This window comes from Geotrypetes seraphini, chromosome 18 (genome assembly GCF_902459505.1).
Source record: "Geotrypetes seraphini chromosome 18, aGeoSer1.1, whole genome shotgun sequence".
NCBI classification, from domain to species: domain Eukaryota; kingdom Metazoa; phylum Chordata; class Amphibia; order Gymnophiona; family Dermophiidae; genus Geotrypetes; species Geotrypetes seraphini.
The window spans coordinates 4,284,344-4,304,026 of NC_047101.1; the positions used below are offsets into that span (position 1 = coordinate 4,284,344).

Genomic DNA, 19,683 nt, shown 5'->3' on the forward strand with positions numbered 1-19,683 from the left:
GTCCAATATGACTCCGAGTACTTTGGAGGTTTTGTCAATATCTAGTTTGGTTTCTGAGGGCAGGGTGATAGTTGTAGGGACTGTTTGTAGAGAAGCGTGAAACCACAGTATTTTGTGTTTTGCTGTGTTCAGTTTGAGCTTTTTGAGCATAGCCTACATCTGTATCTTGTCTATGCTGTTGGCAATTCTCTAGAATGAGGAGGAGTATGTCGTCTGCGTGTGATAATAGGCTCTCATTGTTAGTGAAGGTAATATTGCCGAGGGAGCTTTTGAATAGATTGTAGAGTACAGGGGAGATCCTTGGGGAACACCACAGAAAGACTGCCAGCTTTGTGCAAATTCCTCATCTTTTCAGACAAGGTAATTCCTATTCTGTAGAAAGTCTTTAAACCAGTTGTGTATTGTGCCCACTATGCATATTTCATCAAGTATAGGTTAGGAGTAGCTGGTGGTTGACTGAGTCAAATGCTACTGAAATGTCGAATTGTAGAAGGATGACCTGATAGCCTTTGCGTAGCGTTTGTTTGACTTTGGTAGTTAAGGTTAGTAGAAGCAGTTCCGTGCTGTGGTGCGGGTGAAATCAGAACTGCGTATGGTGGAGGCAGGAGTGCTTCTCAATATATGTTGAGAGCTGTTTACTTGCATGTGTTTCTAAAAGTTTGGTGCATATTGGGATGCCAGCAATAGGTCTGTAATTTGTAGGATTTGATAGATCAGCATTTGAGGCTTTGGGAACAGGGGTGAGTGCAATCTGACCCATTTGGGGTGGAAGTTGGCCATGGTATAGTAGAGTGTTCAGAGAGGGAGTGATTCAAGCAATGATGTAATCGGGGTGTTGGTTAATAATCAGATGGGGTATTTGTCAAGGGAGCTGCTTCGGGAGGAGAGTTTCTTTAGGAGTTTATCTGTATGGTAATTTCTTTAGTGGTACAAATGTGCTTCAGATTTGGTCAGCAGCACAGGGGTCGGAGGTCATCTGTGGGGATGAGTGAGCTGGAGCCGATGCGATGGAAGCATTCTCAACTTTTTGTTCTACTGTCTTTATCTTATTGAGGAAGTGGTCAGCGAGGGTCTGGGCATTAGGTTGAGAGATCTTTTCTGACAGTCCTAGGTCTGGGCGTGTAGTCATGGTGCGTAATAAGCACATAACATAAGATTTGACGATGCTGGGTCAGACCAGTGGTCCATCGTGCCCAGCAGTCTGCTCACGCAGCGGCCCTTAGGTCAAAGACCAGTGCCCCATTTGAGTCTAGCCTTACCTGCGTATGTTCTGTTCCAGTAGGAACTTATCCAACCTTGTCTTGAATCCCTGAAGGATGCGTTCCCCTATAACAGCCTCCGGAAGAGCGTTCCAGATTTCTACCACTCTCTGGGTGAAGAAGAACTTCCTTACGTTTGTACAGAATCTTTTCCCTTCTAACTTTAGCGAGTGCCCTCTCGTTCTCTCCACCTAGATATTAAAGTTGTCATTTTCAATTTCATGAGCGTAGTGGACTCTTTTGGCCTCAGCAATATTATATTTATATGTATTGATCGCAGCCCTTTCAGAGGTCAAAACCTCTTTCTTCAGGTCAGTAAAGTATACCGCTGTTACAGTATCCCTGTCCTGACATTCTCGTGGGGTGGGGTAATCTTATGCAGGATTTTCCACACATCCAGGGCAGTAAGTGCAGGTAAAATTACTTTTAGAAATTAACCCTCTGCATCTATTCGTAAGAAGCCCTGGTATGGGCTAGTTCAGTGGTGGATTTTGACGGGGATCATGGGTGGTGTCATGATTTCTGTGCACAGTTTATAAAATGCAGAGTATAAACGTTCGTAAGCATGATTTCTGCAAGATTTGATCTAGTATTTTATACAGACAGATTGGCACCTATGACTATTTCTAAAAATGGACTCAAAATAGGTATCCACGTGGCCTTTTCACCTAGTGACCTATGACAAAATGATGCTTTGCAGAAATACTTTTTGCAAATTTTCAAAGAACGACTACCCGTGCAGTTTCTCTATAAAACACAGTATTGGCAAATGCAAAATTTCCATGCTAGCTATCCATCTGGTCTGTGTGCTGATAGCAATATAACGTACCCACACTTGAAAATTCGCGTTCAAGTCCTAGCGACGTTCACATAAAAACCCTCAATTACACCTCTCTTTCAAATAATTAAAAGTATGCAAAATATGGAGGGTCATTGAATAACAAGTGTGTGATATTCTAATAGCACATTATTCAACAGTTTTGTTGTGCAATGTTGGCAATTATTCCCCCCTCCCTAATTGCTGCCAATCAGAGGGCAGCGCACAATTCTCAGGCAAATTACATATTTACTTCTTTGGGTATAAATTGCTTTCTATTTCAGACACATCTGAAGGGACTCATGACTTGCAAAGTGAAAAGCCACATACAGACCTCGTCATATTTTGCTAGCTTCCCAGATGTTGTAGCTAAGATCATATTAAAGCAAGACAAGCTTTGTGTGCTGGTTTTAAACCAAAATTGTACCCACCTAATATTTGCACTTCCTGGGTAATCCCGTAAACATCTATCAGAGCCCAGAGAGGGCTGGAAACTTTAATGCCACAGTGAAACAAAATGGGCTCATCATCATTGATGCTATAGAACACTCTTCCATGCCGATCCACCCAAAATGCCAGGATATTGTCCCTCAGTGCAAACCTCTCTGGCAAAGCTTTGGCCCAGTATCCAGGCCGGGTGACCAAATCTGGACAGGCGTATTTTGGTATGTCATCTGAGCTCATCTGAGATGGGTCATGAATCGTGAAGCCAAAGCGCAGTGCCCCGCTCCAGCCATGATGCACAGACACCAGCCTGAGCCGCACCTTCTCGTATAGGTTTATGGGCCGGTTGGTGAATGTAATCCCATTGCAAAAGCTGTTCCTGCGAGATGCCTTTCGTGCGTGGGTGTCCAGACGGATGTTCTTACCCTTGATGTGGGAGTGAAAGCGGGCAGGCTCTGTGATGGCAAGGCCTGACCTCCTTTCATGGCTGGTGTTGGGCAGCGTGTAGTATGGACGGCAAGACAATGGACGGGTCATCTGATTTGTATCTACGACAAACAGAAAGAATCACACCATTAGAACATCGTGAAATCCAGCATACTGTATAAACCGACCTAAAAATAAACTGAGGTAACCTCCCCCCTCCCGGAAAAAGGATTAACTCAAATATAAACCGGGGGGGAGGGGGATTAATATTCAAGTGCAATGCCTTGCCCAGCTCTGCACCCTGTTCCCCCTCCATTGCTGCTCTGCCAGGTTCTGCATCCATTACCTTCACTCCCTCCCTCCCCTGCCCTGCCAGTCTCTGCACCCTTTCCCCTCTCCCTCCCGATGTCTTGCAGGCCTCCACTGGGCCTGCCATGAGACCTGATGATCCAGCGGTGGCCAGGACAGGAGGGATCCCTCCCTCCTCCTGTCCCAGCCTGATTCTAATTATTTTTATCTCCCTCCCGCCTCACCGCTTACCTTATGTATCCCTGGTGCTCCAGCAGTGAATCGCGGCATAAGTGATCTTCCTTCGCTCTTGCCCTTGCAGAACCGCTAGCTAATTGGCTCCCATTGAGTTCTCGCGGTCTCGTGAGAACTTGAGATAGCCAATTAGCTAGCAGTTCTGCACAGGCACAGCAATGGTTCACCGCTGGACCACCAGGGATACTTAAGGTACGTGGGGGAGGCAAGAAGGAGATCAAAATAATTAGAATTGGGCTGGGACAGGAGGTGGGAGGGATCCCTCCTGCCTCGGCCACTGCTGGACCACCAGGTCTCATGGCAGGCCCGGCAGGGGCCTGGAAACAGTTTTGGGAGGGGGGCGGGTCAGCGCTGACCCAAATATAAACCGAGACCCCTATTGCTGGGCCATTTTTTTGTCCCCAAAATCTTGGTTTATATTCGAATATCTACGGTAATTAATTGAGAAATTAAAGCTTTCCGTCTTCAGCCAGGCAAGATTATACAAACGCATGCTATGTCAACATGACTTGTTCTGATTCAATAAGAGACTTGCCATTGACTGAAATGTGATACTAAGAAGCTTTAAGACCTTATGGAATTGTTATCCAGGTTTGGAATCTGTCCTTCACCCCAAGCAATATTAATAAACCTATGGCCATGGAATCTGAAGTTATTTTCATATCCACAGGACTTGGCTAAGGATGAGTTGGCAAATGCAAATTTAACTTGCTTAGACGTTGTAAAAACTTAACCGAACTATCTAAGTTTGGAAAAGGATGGATGCAATGTAGTTATTGATTTATTCAATTCGTTTTCTATCCTGCCGTCCCCAAAGAGCTCGGAAAGGGTTACAGATTAAACATACATCACGATTACAATACAAGTTTTTATCCTAACTTGGCATATACTAGGGGTCCGATATTAGTATACATAAGATACAGTTTTTCACATTCAGCGTTCACGGATTACCTGCATGTTTTTTAGCTCATTTTTTTCAATGTATCCACATTTCGTCTAAGTTCATTTCATCCTTAGGACCCCCGAGGAAGACGATAGAGTTGAAACATGGCCCGTGTTGGGCCTCTACCCTTCTAAACTCTTCAACAACATGGATGCAGTTGACTATACAGAGTACTATTTGTTGTGTGTTTCAATAAATCTGGCATCACAAACATCTACGCCGCAGTATTTCTCGTCTTTGGTTCTCTGCTCGCATTACCTTACTGCGGATTGGTTGGCTTGCTGTTTTGGTTTTCCAATTTCCCCCTTTTTAAACGTCACTCAACAAGGCGTTCACAAGGGATGCACAGGATGCCAAATGAATAAAGAGAAATATGCAATCCCTCTCACAGTCAGAACTGTGCATGTGATAACGTCTGCACACGGCATGAGACCCCCTGGAGTCATGTAGCCTCACTTCCAAAGCATTAGGAAGGTGCTAAGAAATGTCATTTGGTACAGATGGAATCAGAAGAATTAATAATGCTCCTCCTCCTTAGACTGTTATTGCCTAGTCACCAGATATGACTTTTTCCTGATGGCGTGACCGAGAACTTAGCTCAAGGAAAGTGAGATATTACTGTCCCTACTGTGGTCACCATCAACTTAGCATCTAACCAACGAAAAAGTCCCAGTTGCTGGGACTGGGGGCCAGCGATGAAGCATGAAAGCAGCCTCTGCCTGGCCACTGATCTAAAGAACATGAGCTCATCTGAAAATAATGCAACAGACGGGGGAGGGAAACCCCCTAGCCAACCCCCATCCCCAAAGTACTTTAAAGCACTTATCTCTTGCTCCAGCACACTTGAAGCAGTCGGAGCCTTTGGGTTTTGTTAAGTGCAGTGCTGAATTACCTCAGTTAACAATGATTTGAAGCTGCATTTCCGAACAAAGGGGATTGTTTTTTTCAATGTTCTAAAAGCCCAAATATAGCATGAAACATTTATCAGATGGCTTGAACTTGAGCATCAGGCCACATTTGTGCATTTGAGACACGAGGGCCGGAATACTTTAGCACGGATCAAGCTTCACACTAAACAGAGGGCAGCACTTCAGAGCATTGAGCTTCTAAGAGACCGCTGGCACCAAGAATACACATAAGCGTGTCCACACCAGGCCCAGGGGAGAGGTCGGGCCTCGTAAGCTACATTTGGACATTTTCCACTGTCATATATCTCAGTACAAATCCAGGTCCAGTTGTTCCTTGAGGGCCTTAAAAAAAGAGAGACACACTGGAAGATAAGAAGGGTATTTTCAATTCTGGAATTTTCATAAACACACCTCTCTGTTCATACTGGGTCTCCTGTCGACTTTTAAAGAAAATCTAAAAATCCTAATAAGGGGAATATTTTACTCCGAGCTGAGTCTTTCTTTTAGCTCTCGAAGTACTTGAGGAATGACTGTGTCATACTAGCTGAAGGTTGAGGACAATTTAACTGAACCCATCCCCACCACCACCACCACCACCACCACCAAAGAGAAGTACAAATATCTGTATTTACACAGGCATGAAGAAAATGCTGACAGATATGGCCCATCAGACCAACTATTAAGCTCTACAATCCCTTCTTCTTCCTTAGAGAGCCTATGCTGTCTTTAATTTCGTTTCCACTACCTCTGCTGGGAAGCTGTTCCACACATCCAGCATAAAATCTGGTTTTCTCCTTGGGATCTAGCTAGGTACTTGGGACCTAGGTTGGCCACTGTTGGAAACAGGATACTGGGTTTGATGGACCTTCAGTCTGTCCCAGTACATCAGCTCTTATAGTTCCTTAGAGGAGTTGTTTAATGTTGTTGTGCCTGTGTTGTGTGCGGCCAAAAATTAGGGACTGGACGAGGGGGATTCCCTTTTGTGCATCGCTAGGAGAGCTCATTTAAACACTAAAGAGCTGCTAGCAATACATTTGCAGAGGGTTCTGGGGGTTTGGGAAGGAGGGGTCATGTGCGACAGGGGGAGGAGCACATGCACAGTGGGGGTGGGGACGGAAGTGCAGCTCCACTCCGGGTGCCCCCTACCCTGGATACATGTTCACAGTGGTGTGGTGAGTCAGGTTGGTGCCAGGTGGGTGTTACCCAGCATCACCACACTGTGTGCCTCCCCAAAACTTCTCTACCACTCCCTCCCCCCCGTAACTCTTGAAATGTTCGCTGGTGTGAGCAACATCTTCTACCTGCTGCTTGTGCCGGCCTCGGCTCCCTTCTGATGTCATATCTTAGTCCCGTGAGCAGGAAGTGATGTCAGAAGGGAGCCGAGACCGGCACAAGCAGCAAGTGAAAGATGCTGCTCACGCGGGCGAACATTTCAAGAGGTACTCGGGGATGTGAAAGGGCGCCGGCACTCTTTGCAAAGACAGTGCCCAGGGTGGCCCACCACCCTGCCCCCCACCCTATGTCACTGCATGTTAGAATTTTTTTCGCATTGAATGTGGTAAGAACCTTGCAAAGAAGAAATGCAACTTTCTGCTTAGCATGAATGCCTATCAGGGCACAAATAGAAGAAAACCCAATATCCAAACGAACTGTAGCTCACAGTCGAAAGACGAAACCAAAGGACAAACTGCAGATGCGACGTACAAGGTGTGAAAACTGATCTCCAATGTAGCATTCAAAACTAAATAAAAATAAATTTTAAAAATGGTTCTCAGGTGTGAGCCCGCAGGACCCAACACAGTCTGTGTTTCAGAAAACACTCCTTCCTCCGGGGTCCAAAATTTCCAAATGCAAAGACTCACAGAACCAGCCTTGATAGACAGGAGATTTCACTCATTTTTTTTGTCTGGTCACCAGCGGTGGATTGATGCCGACGTTGGAGGATCTCCTGTGGCCTGCCTCCTCTCCCCTCTCCTCAGCGGGTGTTGCGGGGTGGAGAGGTGCCGGTGCCCCCCCCCCCCACTGACACAGTGCGTTCCACACCCCTCCCTTACACATAGGTGATCCATTATTAATAACCTTCTAATGAGGTAGCACACATCAGTAAACTCAGGTGTAGAGAATGACACGGGGACAAATTTTCTCTGTCCTCGCAGGAATTCTTTTCCTGTCCCCTATCTGCACAAGCCTCAAACACTTTGAGGCTTGTGCGGTTAAGGCAGAGCTTACAGCAGGGGTGTCAAAGTCCCTCCTTGAGGGCCGCAATCCAGTCGGGTTTTCAGGATTTCCCCAATGAAAATGCATGAGATCAATTTACATGCACTGCTTTCATTGTGGCTTTGACACCCCTGGCTTACAGGAATGGGGCAGGAACAGCGACAAAATTGAGTTCCTGTTCCCCGTGTCATTCTCCACTCAGGTGTACATCGGGAGAAGAAATCTGCTGTTAATTTCAGTTCACATACTCATAATACAGGTTCCCGTAACACAGACGTCTTACACAGGAGGGATTATTCTAGTTCAATACCTACAGAGACTCAGGACTATTGTGACAAGCATTTTAAGCAAAAATTGTGGCAGGGAAAAGGTACACAGGCATTGGTGGGGTTAACAAAAACCCGGTACAGTCATCCTTTTGGCATCCGATTTCTGGCAGTGGGGGTCTGTGGCAGTCTGCATGTTTGTTTTTAGGATGCAAAATGCTTCCAAATCCAACTGACAAACATCTGTATTTTATGTCAGTTCTTATTGGCATCACAGAAGTCTGGCACGCTTACACTCTAGGTGTGTTCAAACACTGGACGGGGGATGGAGAAAAAGGCACGGCTGGGAGGGAGAGAAGGTTCAAACAAGACCTGGAAAGCCATTCTTCCTGAATCTGGCTGTTACCTGCATATCTCCTGGAAAAGAGCTACGGATAATCCCCGAGGCACAGTTTCTCACACCGTAAACGCACCATGCGCTCAAGGGGGCTGCTTAAAATGCTGCTTTCAACAGCACAGCAAACAATAGATGCCTTGCTTTTGAAAGGGAAAATCACCCCAGGCTCAAGTTAAGGTTAACCCAGTGAAATTTAGTCATCCTAGCAACAGAAGCCAAAAAATTAAAATGTAATGTGTGCCTACCCAGCACTCCAGCTCTGGACTGAGTGCAGAGCAAACTGAAGATGGTTAGTTCCTCTGCAAACAGAATCTTTCTATGAACAAGTAAGAAAAATATATTCTGGCAAAAAGTCACAGGCAAAGGAGATATGCACCACTTATGCACAACGTACATAGTAATGACAGCAGATAAAGACCCGAACGGTCCATCCAGTCTGCCCGTTAGTTACATGCATTATAGTTTCAAGTTTATTAGGCGTTCATATACCGCCTATCAAGATTATCTAATCTAATCTTCTATTTGTGAATCGCTCATACCTATATAGGCTCAAGGCGACTGTAAAGAGAGGTAAGAGGGGAGAGAGAGAGGAGGTGGATAAGTGAGAGGAAGGGAAAGGGAGAGAAGAGAAGGTACAGGAGAGAGAAAGAGGAGGTGGATAGGTAAGAGGGAGAGGAAGGGGAGGGAAGAGGAAGGGAAAGGGAGAGAAGAGAGGGTAAAGGAGAGAGAAAGAGGAGGGAGAGAGAGGAGGTGGATAGGTAAGAGGGAGAGGAAGGGGAGGGAGGAGGAAGGGAAAGGGAGAGAAGAGAGGGGAAAGGGAGAGAAGAGAGGATAAAGGAGAGAGAAAGAGGAGGGAGAGAGAGGAGGTGGATAGGTAAGAGGGAGAGGAAGGGGAGGGAGGAGGAAGGGAAAGGGAGAGAAGAGAGGGTATAGGAGAGAGAAAGAGGAGGGAGAGAGAGGAGGTGGATAGGTAAGAGGGAGAGGAAGGGGAGAGAAGAGGAAGGGAAAGGGAGAGAAGAGAGGGTAAAGGAGATTAAGTATCGAACAGATGGTTTTTCAGTTTTATTTCTTCATAAACCTTTATTAATTTTTAAATATTAACAGTGCAATACACAGGTATAAGAACATATATTCTAAGTGGTTTTACAGTCAGGTACTCAAGCATTTTCCCGTCTGTCCTGGTGGGCTCACAATCTGTCTAATGTACCTGGGGCAATTAAGTGACTTGCCCAAGGTCACAAGGAGTAGCCTGGGTTTGAACCCACAACCTCAGGGTGCCGAGGCTGTAGCTTTAACCACTGCGCCACAATCTCCCCAGATAACACAGGCAGCTGCTTTTAGTAGCCAACAGGTGCCATTATCACGGCCTTCAGAAGAGCACTGGACCCACAGCAGCAACCTCAAAAAGAAAATAAAGCACAGGGTCTGAAGGCTGCCTGTTACCTTGGAAATCTTTCAGGTCCCCTATGGCTAGCAGGGCCCCTGCTGAATTTTTTTTGAAGCTGCCACAGGGCAGTCGCCCTAAACATCAGCGAAAGGACAGGCCCGTCCAGGAGAGGAGGATCTGAGCTGGGGTGATCGAGAGGGTTTGGAGCCCTTTCCCCTCACAACACACTTTTATACCTTATTACAACAGGCAGCTAAACCAGGTCAACATCCACAGGAAGACTCACTTTTCTTAATTTCCACCTGTTTATTCCAAATAAGTTAAGCAAATAACTTTCTACGCGTAAATACTTGAAAAACAAGAGTTCTGCCCAGGCAGGACGAGTTCTTGAAAACTGGCGATCAATTGGTTGCCAGACAAAGTGGATGTTCAGTGACTACAGAGATAGATTCACTATGGACACCTATCGTGAGTGACCCGATTCACTAACCTTGGTGCCGATCAACCTCTGATCTGATCCGCACATGCAAATGAAGGGGAACGGAATGCAAATATAGGCAGATTCACTAAAAAAAAGAGGAACACCGACTGGGCTGGCCGATCAAAAAATAAGCAACTGCTGAGGACCAGTTGCTCAGGTCCTTCCCGACTGCCCTGCTCTCTGCCCCAACTCTCCTGCCCTTCCCCGCAGTGTGAGCCCGCGGGTTAAAACCACAGGTTTGCGAAGCAAAAATTTTTTTTTTAAACCCAAAGCTCTGTAAGCATCGCAAACCATCTACAGGCAAAGAAGACGGTCTGCACATGCGTCGGGATCGCTGTTCAGCGATCCGTGCGGTCAGTTGGGGGCATGGTTTGCTTGAGGGAGCTTGGTGAATCAGCCCCATGACCACGGATTGGATTGCTCACAGATCAGATCGGATCCGTGGCCTCAGAGAATCTAGCCCTTAATGACTGCAGAGGTGGAGGCTACATTTTCGACCCCCATAAAAGGTGCCTATTGACTGGACAGATGCAGGGAAGGATGTCGAGTATCTGGGAAAGGATACGTTCTGGAAAGGACAGAGGGCGAGGACTGCCCGCTCTTGAGCTCAAGACAGATTCTGTTGAACAAGGAGGGGATCGGAGAAAAGGCTCGACCAGAAATAGCTGGGAAATCTTGGCTTTTTGCCATTTTTATGCGCAATAACTCGTCAACATCTCACATCAACAGGTCAGATTTTAAACTCGATGGCACAGGGACTCTGTGTCTGTACAGCACTGTTGACACCAAGTGGTACGATACAAATGATGGGTCTGTCAGGCCTGAGTTAGAAACAGTGTTTCTCAAGTCAGTCCTGGAGTCCCCCTTTGCCAGTCGGGTTTTCAAGATATTTGCATATAATGGAGGCAGTGGTATATAAATACTGTATTAAAAATTTAAATAAATAAATAAAACCTTGAATGGTGCCCAGTTTGCTGTGACAGAGATTTATATATTTAATACATCAGTATGTTACTCTCCAGATTGGAAAAGGTTATCATGCCGCTGTACCGGGCCATGGTGCGCCTTCACCTGGAATACTGCGTCCAGCAGTGGTCGCTGTACATGAAGGAGAACACGGTACTACTTGAAAGGGTCCAGAGAAGAGCGACTAAAATGGTTAAGGGGCTGGAGGAGTTGTCGTACTGTGAGAGATTAGAGAAACTAGGCCTCTTCTCCCTTGAAAAGAGGAGACTGAGAGGGGACATGATCGAAACATTCAAGATAATGAAGGAAATAGACTTAGTAGATAAGGACAGATTGTTCACCCTCTCCAAGGTAGGGAGAACGAGAGGACATTCTCTAAAGTTGAAAGGGGATAGATTCCGTACAAACGTAAGGAAGTTCTTCTTCACCCAGAGAGTGGTGGAAAACTGGAACGCTCTTCCGGAGTCTATCGTAGGGGAAAACACCTTCCAGGGATTCAAGACAAAGTTAGACAAGTTCCTGCTGAACCAGAACATATGCAGGTAGGGCTAGTCACAGGACACTGGTCTTTGACCTAAGGGCCCCCGCGGGAACGGACTGCAGGGCACAATGGACCACTGGTCTGACCCAGCAGCGGCAATTCTTCTGTTCTTACCTGTTTAAGCCTAAGTAGCTAACAAAATATAGTCATAAACATCAAACAATCGACATACTGTACAGCCAAAACACTTTTCCCCTAAAGTATTACCACTTTTTCAGTGAAAAGCTTCCATAAAGAGTTGTTGTTTTGAGTAACTTCTTAAATTTTTGCACGTCTGAAAGTAATCTCATTGGTCCATAGGGATAACCCTGCTATCTGCCTAAATTTACAAATCCTGAAAAAGGTTGAAAAGCGACAGCCCTGGGCAGAGAGAATGTCGGTTCATTTTTTTCTAGCAAAAATGTGCTTTTAGTCAAAATACCAGGCCATTCTTCAGGAGTGGGGTGACCACTGAGGGACACCCCCCCCCCCACAGTAGCCAGGGCCCCTGCAACCAGCCACAGTGTGCAGAACCAGAGCTCCTTTATTAATACTTGGGGGACCGTGGATCATTTCAATCAAGCAGTAGAAAAGGTGCAGGTACTCGGTACCCCTGAGTATCGCCTCCCCCTAAAAAAAGGAGGAACCCTTGAATGCTGGTGATGGAAAAAGAGGAGTCTATGGCACTCATCTCTACTACCACTACAGCATTACAAAGAGACCCTCTTAATAAACTGCAAATCCTTGCACTGCACTTACTGCGCCTTAAGAACTTAAGACTAGCTTTACAGGGTCAGACCAATGGTCCATCAAGCCCAGTAGTCTGTTCTCATGGTGGCCAATCCAGATCACTAGTACCTGGCCAAAACCCAAGGAGTAGCAACATTCCAGCATCTCAAAGTACAGCAAGATTCCAGAACCCCAATGAGATCAACATTCCAGAGCTCAGATTGTGATGTCATAATGACTCGCCACCAATGCCTCAGAGCCAACCACATTAGTGATGTTACAATGGCTTAATTGTCCTATACTTGGCTCACGTAAGAACATAAGAATAGCCTTACTGGGTCAGACCAATGGTCCATCAAGCCTAGTAGCCCGTTCTCACGGTGGCCAATCCAGATAACTAGTACCTGGCCAAAACCCAAGGAGTAGCAACATTCCATATAGAATCCCAGGAAATAGCAAGATTCCAGAATCCCAAAAATTGCTACATTCCATGCTACCGATCAAGCGAAAATTAATCACATAACAAGCCACAATACCTCTCAGTTCTATGCAAACACTGTACATGCACAGGGAATTATAAACTTATTTATAAAAATTATCAAATAGCTGTTTTCAACATCTTTCTAAAAATTTGGTACGAGTTAAAGCTTGATACCAAATTACTAAGACTCTTGCCCCAGGAACCGGCCTGATAACCTAAAAAAAAAAAAAAAGCACTTATAAATCTAACCCTTTTACTGTTGGAAATGAAAATAAATTAAGTTTGCGCAAAGTTGGTTTTCTATCTGCAAAATCAAAGTGGTTCACAAGATAGGCTGGTATTAGACCATACAATGTCTTGTAACAACTACAACCCATTTTAAAAAGAATCCTTGCTTCAATGTTTCATCACATGGTCAATTTTTTTCAACTTGAAGATCAATCGGACTGCTGGGTTCTGAATAAGTTGACGTCTATTAATGCTCTTTTTGTACGAAGCTAGATAGATAATATTGCAATTATCTAAAAGACTTAGGGCGCCTTTTAATCACGCGCTAAGCAAAAAACTACCACCTGCTCAAGAGGAGCCCTTAGAATCAAAGACTGTACAAGAAGTCTGAAAATTCAAAATAAGATCCGATAGGAGTTTCCACAACATAAAGTAACTTTTTTTTTACCAAGATGTTGTAGAGCAGTGTTCTTCAACCTTTTTACACCTAAGGACCGGCAGAAATAAAAGAATTATTTTGTGGACCGGCGATTGAAGAACACTGGGCTAAGTCGTGGGCCAGATCCTGCCCATCTCTACCCAGTTTCCACCCCACACCCTGCCCCCATAGTCCTAATTGTAACACTATTTTTTCCATTCATTTTTCATATATACATATAATATAATCTTATTAACAACGCATCAATCGCACAGCGAACCGGCAGTTGAAGAACACAGTTTTGGGCCTGATGCACATGCCGGCCCTGTGGACCAGCAGGAAATTTCTGTGGACCGGCACCAGTCCATGGACCTGTGGTTGAAGAACACTGTTGTATAGGCTTCGTCATGAAAGATGATTTGTGCTAATTACGCAAAGTGCATTTTAAAAGTATGGTTCGTTTATTGTTGTATTGTCTAAAAATTATGAATGTATCATGCGGACCACTTAGGTGTAAGCGCGGTACAAGTTTTTAAATAAACAACATAATCTGAGCATCAAATGAAAGGTTTCGATCTAAATAAACTCCTAGAATTTTTATACCTGAGATAATGGGATAAATGGACCCATTCAAATTTAATGTATCCTGCTTGAGTTTTCCTAATGGTGCGGTAATGGTGCCCAGCTCTATGGTAGGTTTAGGTCCTCGTAACTAAATTACGTGTTTCCTTCTAGAAGAGGCTCTGAGCAGGTTCCCAGTTACTGAATTATCTCCTTAAAGTACAACAGGGGAGGGCTCTATGGTTATATCAATATCCAGAAAATACAACCAACAGATCCAGTCAGTGGTTTTAAATGTATGTGTAATGGAGATGTCATGTGGACGACTTCTGAATGTGTAATTTCGTAATAAATTATTGACGATCTTCTAAGTTATTGATGGCAGAGTAAAGTGAAGCCACAGGTGAGCACGGAAAAATCATTTATAACCAGGGTATGTAAAGTTCTTTTCAGGAACCCCCACTCCTTAAATCAGACATGGGCAACTCCGGTCCTCGAGGGCTGGAATCCAATCGGGTTTTCAGGATTTCCCCAATGAATATGCATGGAAAGCAGTGCATGCAAATAGATCTCATGCATATTCATTGGGGGAAATTGTGTTCGAGGCTTCTGTTAAAATCATAAGTGTTCGAGGTTAAGGAATGGGACAGAGACAGCGACAAAACTCACAGGGATGGGACGGGAAAATATTTGTCCCTGTGTCACTGTCTACTCCTGTGGTCCATCTAGCCCAGCATCCCATCTTCACGGAAGCCAATCCAAGTCACAAGTACCTGCCGGCCTGCGACGATGACGCCATTTATAGATTCCGGGCCTTCCTATTTCACCTCTAGCCTGTCTTCAGAAGTTTTTGAATTCTGGTCCAGTCTTTGCCTCTAACAGAAGGTTCTTTCAGCTATCCACAACCCTTCTGTAACAAAATGCTTCTTCATACTCCTGTCCCCATCACAAGATTGCTGAAAATTCGGAAACTCCCACTCAAGCTTGTTGAAAGCAAGCGTTCACTTTTCTCCTTTCAGTTCATAGACTAACCTTGATTTCTTGTTCTCTACTGATTAGAGAATGACAAGGTGACAAAATTCATCACCGTCCCCGTCCCCACGGATAACTGCAGGAAATAATCCCATGTCATTTTCTAGTGTCTATTTCAACCTCGGTCCTTCTACACCAGCATTCTTCAAAGCAAAGCTTGCGGGTCAGTGGTTGAGGCCATTCATACTCTGATTCTTATGTGAGCCAAGGATAATGAAGCCATTGTGACATCACTGATGTGATTGGTTTTTAGGCACTGGTGGAATGAGGCATTATGACATCACAATATCTGCTCTGGATACCAGAGACTGTCATTCTGTAGTGTCTGTTTCAACCTCAGTCCTTCTACACCAGCATTCTTCAAAGCAAAGCTTGCGGGTCAGTGGTTGAGGCCATTCATACTCTGATTCTTATGTGAGCCAAGGATAATGAAGCCATTGTGACATCACTGATGTGATTGGTTTTTAGGCACTGGTGGAATGAGGCATTATGACATCACAATATCTGCTCTGGATACCAGAGACTGTCATTCTGTAGTGTCTGTTTCAACCTCAGTCCTTCTACACCAGCATTCTTCAAAGCAAAGCTTGCGGGTCAGTGGTTGAGGCCATTCATACTCTGATTCTTATGTGAGCCAAGGATAATGAAGCCATTGTGACATCACTGATGTGATTGGTTCTTAGGCACTGGTGGAATGAGGCATTATGACATCACAATATCTGCTCTGGAATGTTGCTGCTCAATCTCAGCATTCTTCAAAGCAAAGCTTGAGGATCAGTGGTTGTGCCCAATTATACTCTGATTCTTCCCTCTCTCCTTAAAGAATGACATGAAGATGGTTTCCCGCGGTTATCCGCGGGGACGGGAACGGTGATGAGTTTTGTCACCGTGTCATTCTCTACTACTGATGTCACCTCCTCATTTAGGAATCTCCCAGCACTTGCACATCTGAAACATTTCTTGTAGCACTCTCCTCTTGTGTGGTTGGTGTCGTTGTTCCCTTTTGGTTGGAGGTTCCAGACTATACGGCTGTTCAGAATATCTTGATTTAGGGCTTTCTCAGCCCAGTACTCCTCAGTTGTGCGTCCCACTGTGACTTCTCTCTAATTTTGTGCTGGCCTCTTTTTACAGAACCTACACACATGTTTAGGAGAATTCCAACAAACTGTTTTCTCCCCTTTGGCTGCAAACCTGAGCAGAGTTTCAAGGTATAAAAATGATATACTAAAAAAATAAAAATAAAAAAAGGCACAGACCTACAAACAACCAAAACAAAAGGATATAGTTTAAAACAATAATCCCTGCAGGCATCATCCTACTGAACCACCTGTGGCTTTCTTCATGGGGAGACAGGAGGAGTACATGCCCCGTAAATGCACTCAGCCCAGCATGGGGAGACGTGAAGAGCTCTTGCCGACGAAATCGTTTGTTAAAAATCCATTTTTAAGCAGCAAATAAGAAGGGATGCAGAGAGTGTGAAAGCCGCCTCATTAACATATACAAAAATAAACAGAAAAGTTGAATCCTCTGGAGCTGCTCTGGTTTTAGGAAAGAGGGGGAGACCATTTTCATAAGGCTTCTAGAAAATGTTTCCCAGTGTTGGCTGTGATCTGCTTTTTCAAATCCCCAACCAAGTCATACTCATGAAAAGTATATAATTCCATTTGCCATCCAAGAATCCTGCACAGTGTCTGACAAGATAATCGTGGGGTAAAGGGCACAGGACTTGTTCTACACAATCAAAGCGGTTTATATACCTTTAGACAGGTACTTATTTTGTACCTGGGACAATGAAGGGTTAAGTGACTTGCCCAGAGTCTCAGGGAGCTGCAGTGGGAATTGAATTCACAACCTCAGTGTGCTGAGGTAGCTGCACTAACCATTATTATTATTCATACTAATAATAACCCTTCCATGAAGTTAACAGGCTCCTGCGCCACCCTGTCCTGTGCAAAGGCAGGAAGGAATTACAGACCTTGGGATAGGAGAATTCTACGCAAAACACTACAGAATTTTGAAAAATATTGTGCGCAGAATTTTCAAAATTTTTGCAGGACGCCTCAGCATGCCCCACGGTAAGCCCGTATTTGCTGCAGTAAGCATACGTTAGCACCCCACAGAAAATGCACTTCGGCTTCAATACACTGAGCAGAAAAGCACAAATAGTTCTCAAGTGTTCCAAAATATACACGGTGTCACCAATGACAAATCTACCTCTCTTGTTTTTCTTGTAGGAATGCAGATTTGTTTTGTTCCCAAAGATTCCTGCTCCACAGTAATTATAGAATCACAGTCATAGATTCTGTAAAGTACAAGTGACATAGACCAGATGCTGGAGAAAGCTCCCAGCTCACATACGATTCTTACCAAATTTTTGCTTGAAAATATAATCCTAATTCTGATACTAATCTTGTTAAAACAAAAAAAAAAAAAGCCATATCAGCATATCCTTTAAGGCAGGGGTGTCAAAGTCCCTCCTCTTGGTCCGCAATCCAGTCAGGTTTTCAGGATTTCCCCAATGAATATGCATGAGATCTATTTGCTTGCACTGCTTTCATTGTATGCTAATAGATCTTATGCATATTCATTGGGGAATCCTGAAAACTCAACTGGATTGTGGCCCTCGAGGAGGGACTTTGACACCCCTGCTTTAAGGAATGATTATTGACTGGAAAACAATTTTGCTTTAAATGCACCAAACACAAAAATTATTAATCGACACCTCTGTTGGCCAGCATGTCTACATCTCAGCAATGGTCAAGAGCAGAGCATGGTCAACCACTACAAGATTAAGCAAACAAACAGAATGATCAATGAAATTTACAAGAATTATCTTGAGTGGCCTAACTCAAAACACTTCATTAGCTCCAGCAATAAAAAATCTACCAGGAGCACAGACGTCCCTTTTGATGTATTAAAAAAATGTCTATACCGCTCACCAAAATGACTCCCCCTTTTATAAAAAGATAGCGTGGTAAGATATGGAGCGTCTGGTTGTCTTCAGGGTATTTTCCCCAAAACTGTACTAGTTATTCCTGATCATTTTGCCTTCCCGTTCTTTTGGGTATTCATAGCTTTTACTTTTGTTTTGGTCTATTGTACTTCTGGGTCTCCGGCCCGGTTGGTTCTTCTGGTGGGATTTGATGCTTTTGTCACCTATTTCCTGTATCTGGATACTTTTGTATTTTCTCTGAAATTGTACTTTATCTGGTTCTGACCTTTTTCACTTTCTAATGGGGAGTAACCTATGTTAAAAAAAAAAAAAATCCATATTTGGATTGGCATTTCCTTCCTAGTTTTTTTGTGTTTTTTTTAGTTTAAGTATGTTTTAATTTCTTTTATGATTTGGTTTTAATTTTCAATTAGGTATCTCTTTTTTTTAATCTTTCTTCATTTTAAAGCTAAAAATAAGCACAACATTTTACACTTTAACAGCACTTAAATTCTATCAACTTATATTTCATGACAAATACATATATCATCCCCCCCTTCTACATATCCAACAATTGCACCAAATTAAAATATATTAGGTATCTCTTCATACAGCAATTAAATGATTGATTTCTTTCTATCCTTGTATCATGATTATTTGGCGCTATTTTCCTTTTCAATTGAGGCACACTGCACTGACGTATTAATTGACAAATAAACACTAAACACATAAAACATAAAATTTTAATCGTATACCGCAAAACACCGTGAAGTTCGATGCGGTTAATAAGCTAACTGAAAAATCGTACATAAGAGTTGAAGACAGACGCACAAGTAATGGAGGAGTACAAATAAGAAAGGATTATAGTAAGCTCGGAGTCGAATACAATAGACGTAAGGTAATGCAAGGTGAACTCAAGCAATGAACAGAGTCTCGGTACGGGTGGTAAGAGAAGAAAGAGTCTGTTCCATCACCTAGAGGAGCGCGAGAGCGCGAGAGACTCGCAGGGTATAGTGATCTACTAGGACTTTGTCGAACAAGTCTGGTTTTAAATTTCGCCTAAAATGTACGTATGAAGAGGAGGAACCTCTAATGGGGAGTAATTCCCGGCTGGAGTGAGCTGCTTGACGGGATAGTAGATTTGTCACGTAAGCTTTCAAATAAAAGGCTCTGGTGTGGCTCATTTAACCCAGTTGACTTGGTAAAAAAATCAACCCCGTATAAAAATAATAGGCCCGATATTCAAAGTGATTTAAACCCCTGTCTGGGGCTAACTGGGAACATTCTAGAGCAGAGTCAGCATTGGGCCAATTAAGTGCCAATTTTCAACACTTAACTGGCTAAAACAACTGCAGGTCCTTGTGACCTGGACTGGCCACTGGGCTAGAAGGATCAATGGCGTGGCCCAGTGTGGCAATTCTTATGTTTTTATATTCAGTTCAAACAAAAACATGCCCAAGTCGGTCCAAAACAAAAGAGGCAGAGACTGTGGAATCCAAATGGCCTTGACGTAGTGTTGATCTCTAGTTCACAGAGTGGCCTTAGTGTCATTTCCATGCGCTAAGTCCATTTTTCCCATATGGCTAAAATGGCTGATTTTTCTATTTCCAGTTTCGATGGTCAAGAGCTATGTTTCCCACCTATTTTGTAAGCGGCATTTCTCGTTTCCCCTCTCGTACGTACACTTCTGTAATCTGATGTATGGCACAAAGAAACAAGTCAGAACAA

General features: G+C 44.0%; 1 protein-coding gene across 3 annotated transcripts in view; it reads right to left on the minus strand.

Moving 5' to 3' along the window:
- NEURL1B (neuralized E3 ubiquitin protein ligase 1B) overlaps positions 1–19,683 on the minus strand; it is a 172,819-nt gene that overhangs the window by 16,002 nt on the left and 137,134 nt on the right. For all 3 annotated transcript variants that reach the window (XM_033927612.1, XM_033927614.1, XM_033927613.1), the window contains exon 2: positions 2,508–3,068. In XM_033927612.1, the coding sequence (XP_033783503.1) occupies positions 2,508–3,068 (561 nt within the window). The remainder of the gene's footprint in view (positions 1–2,507; positions 3,069–19,683) is intronic.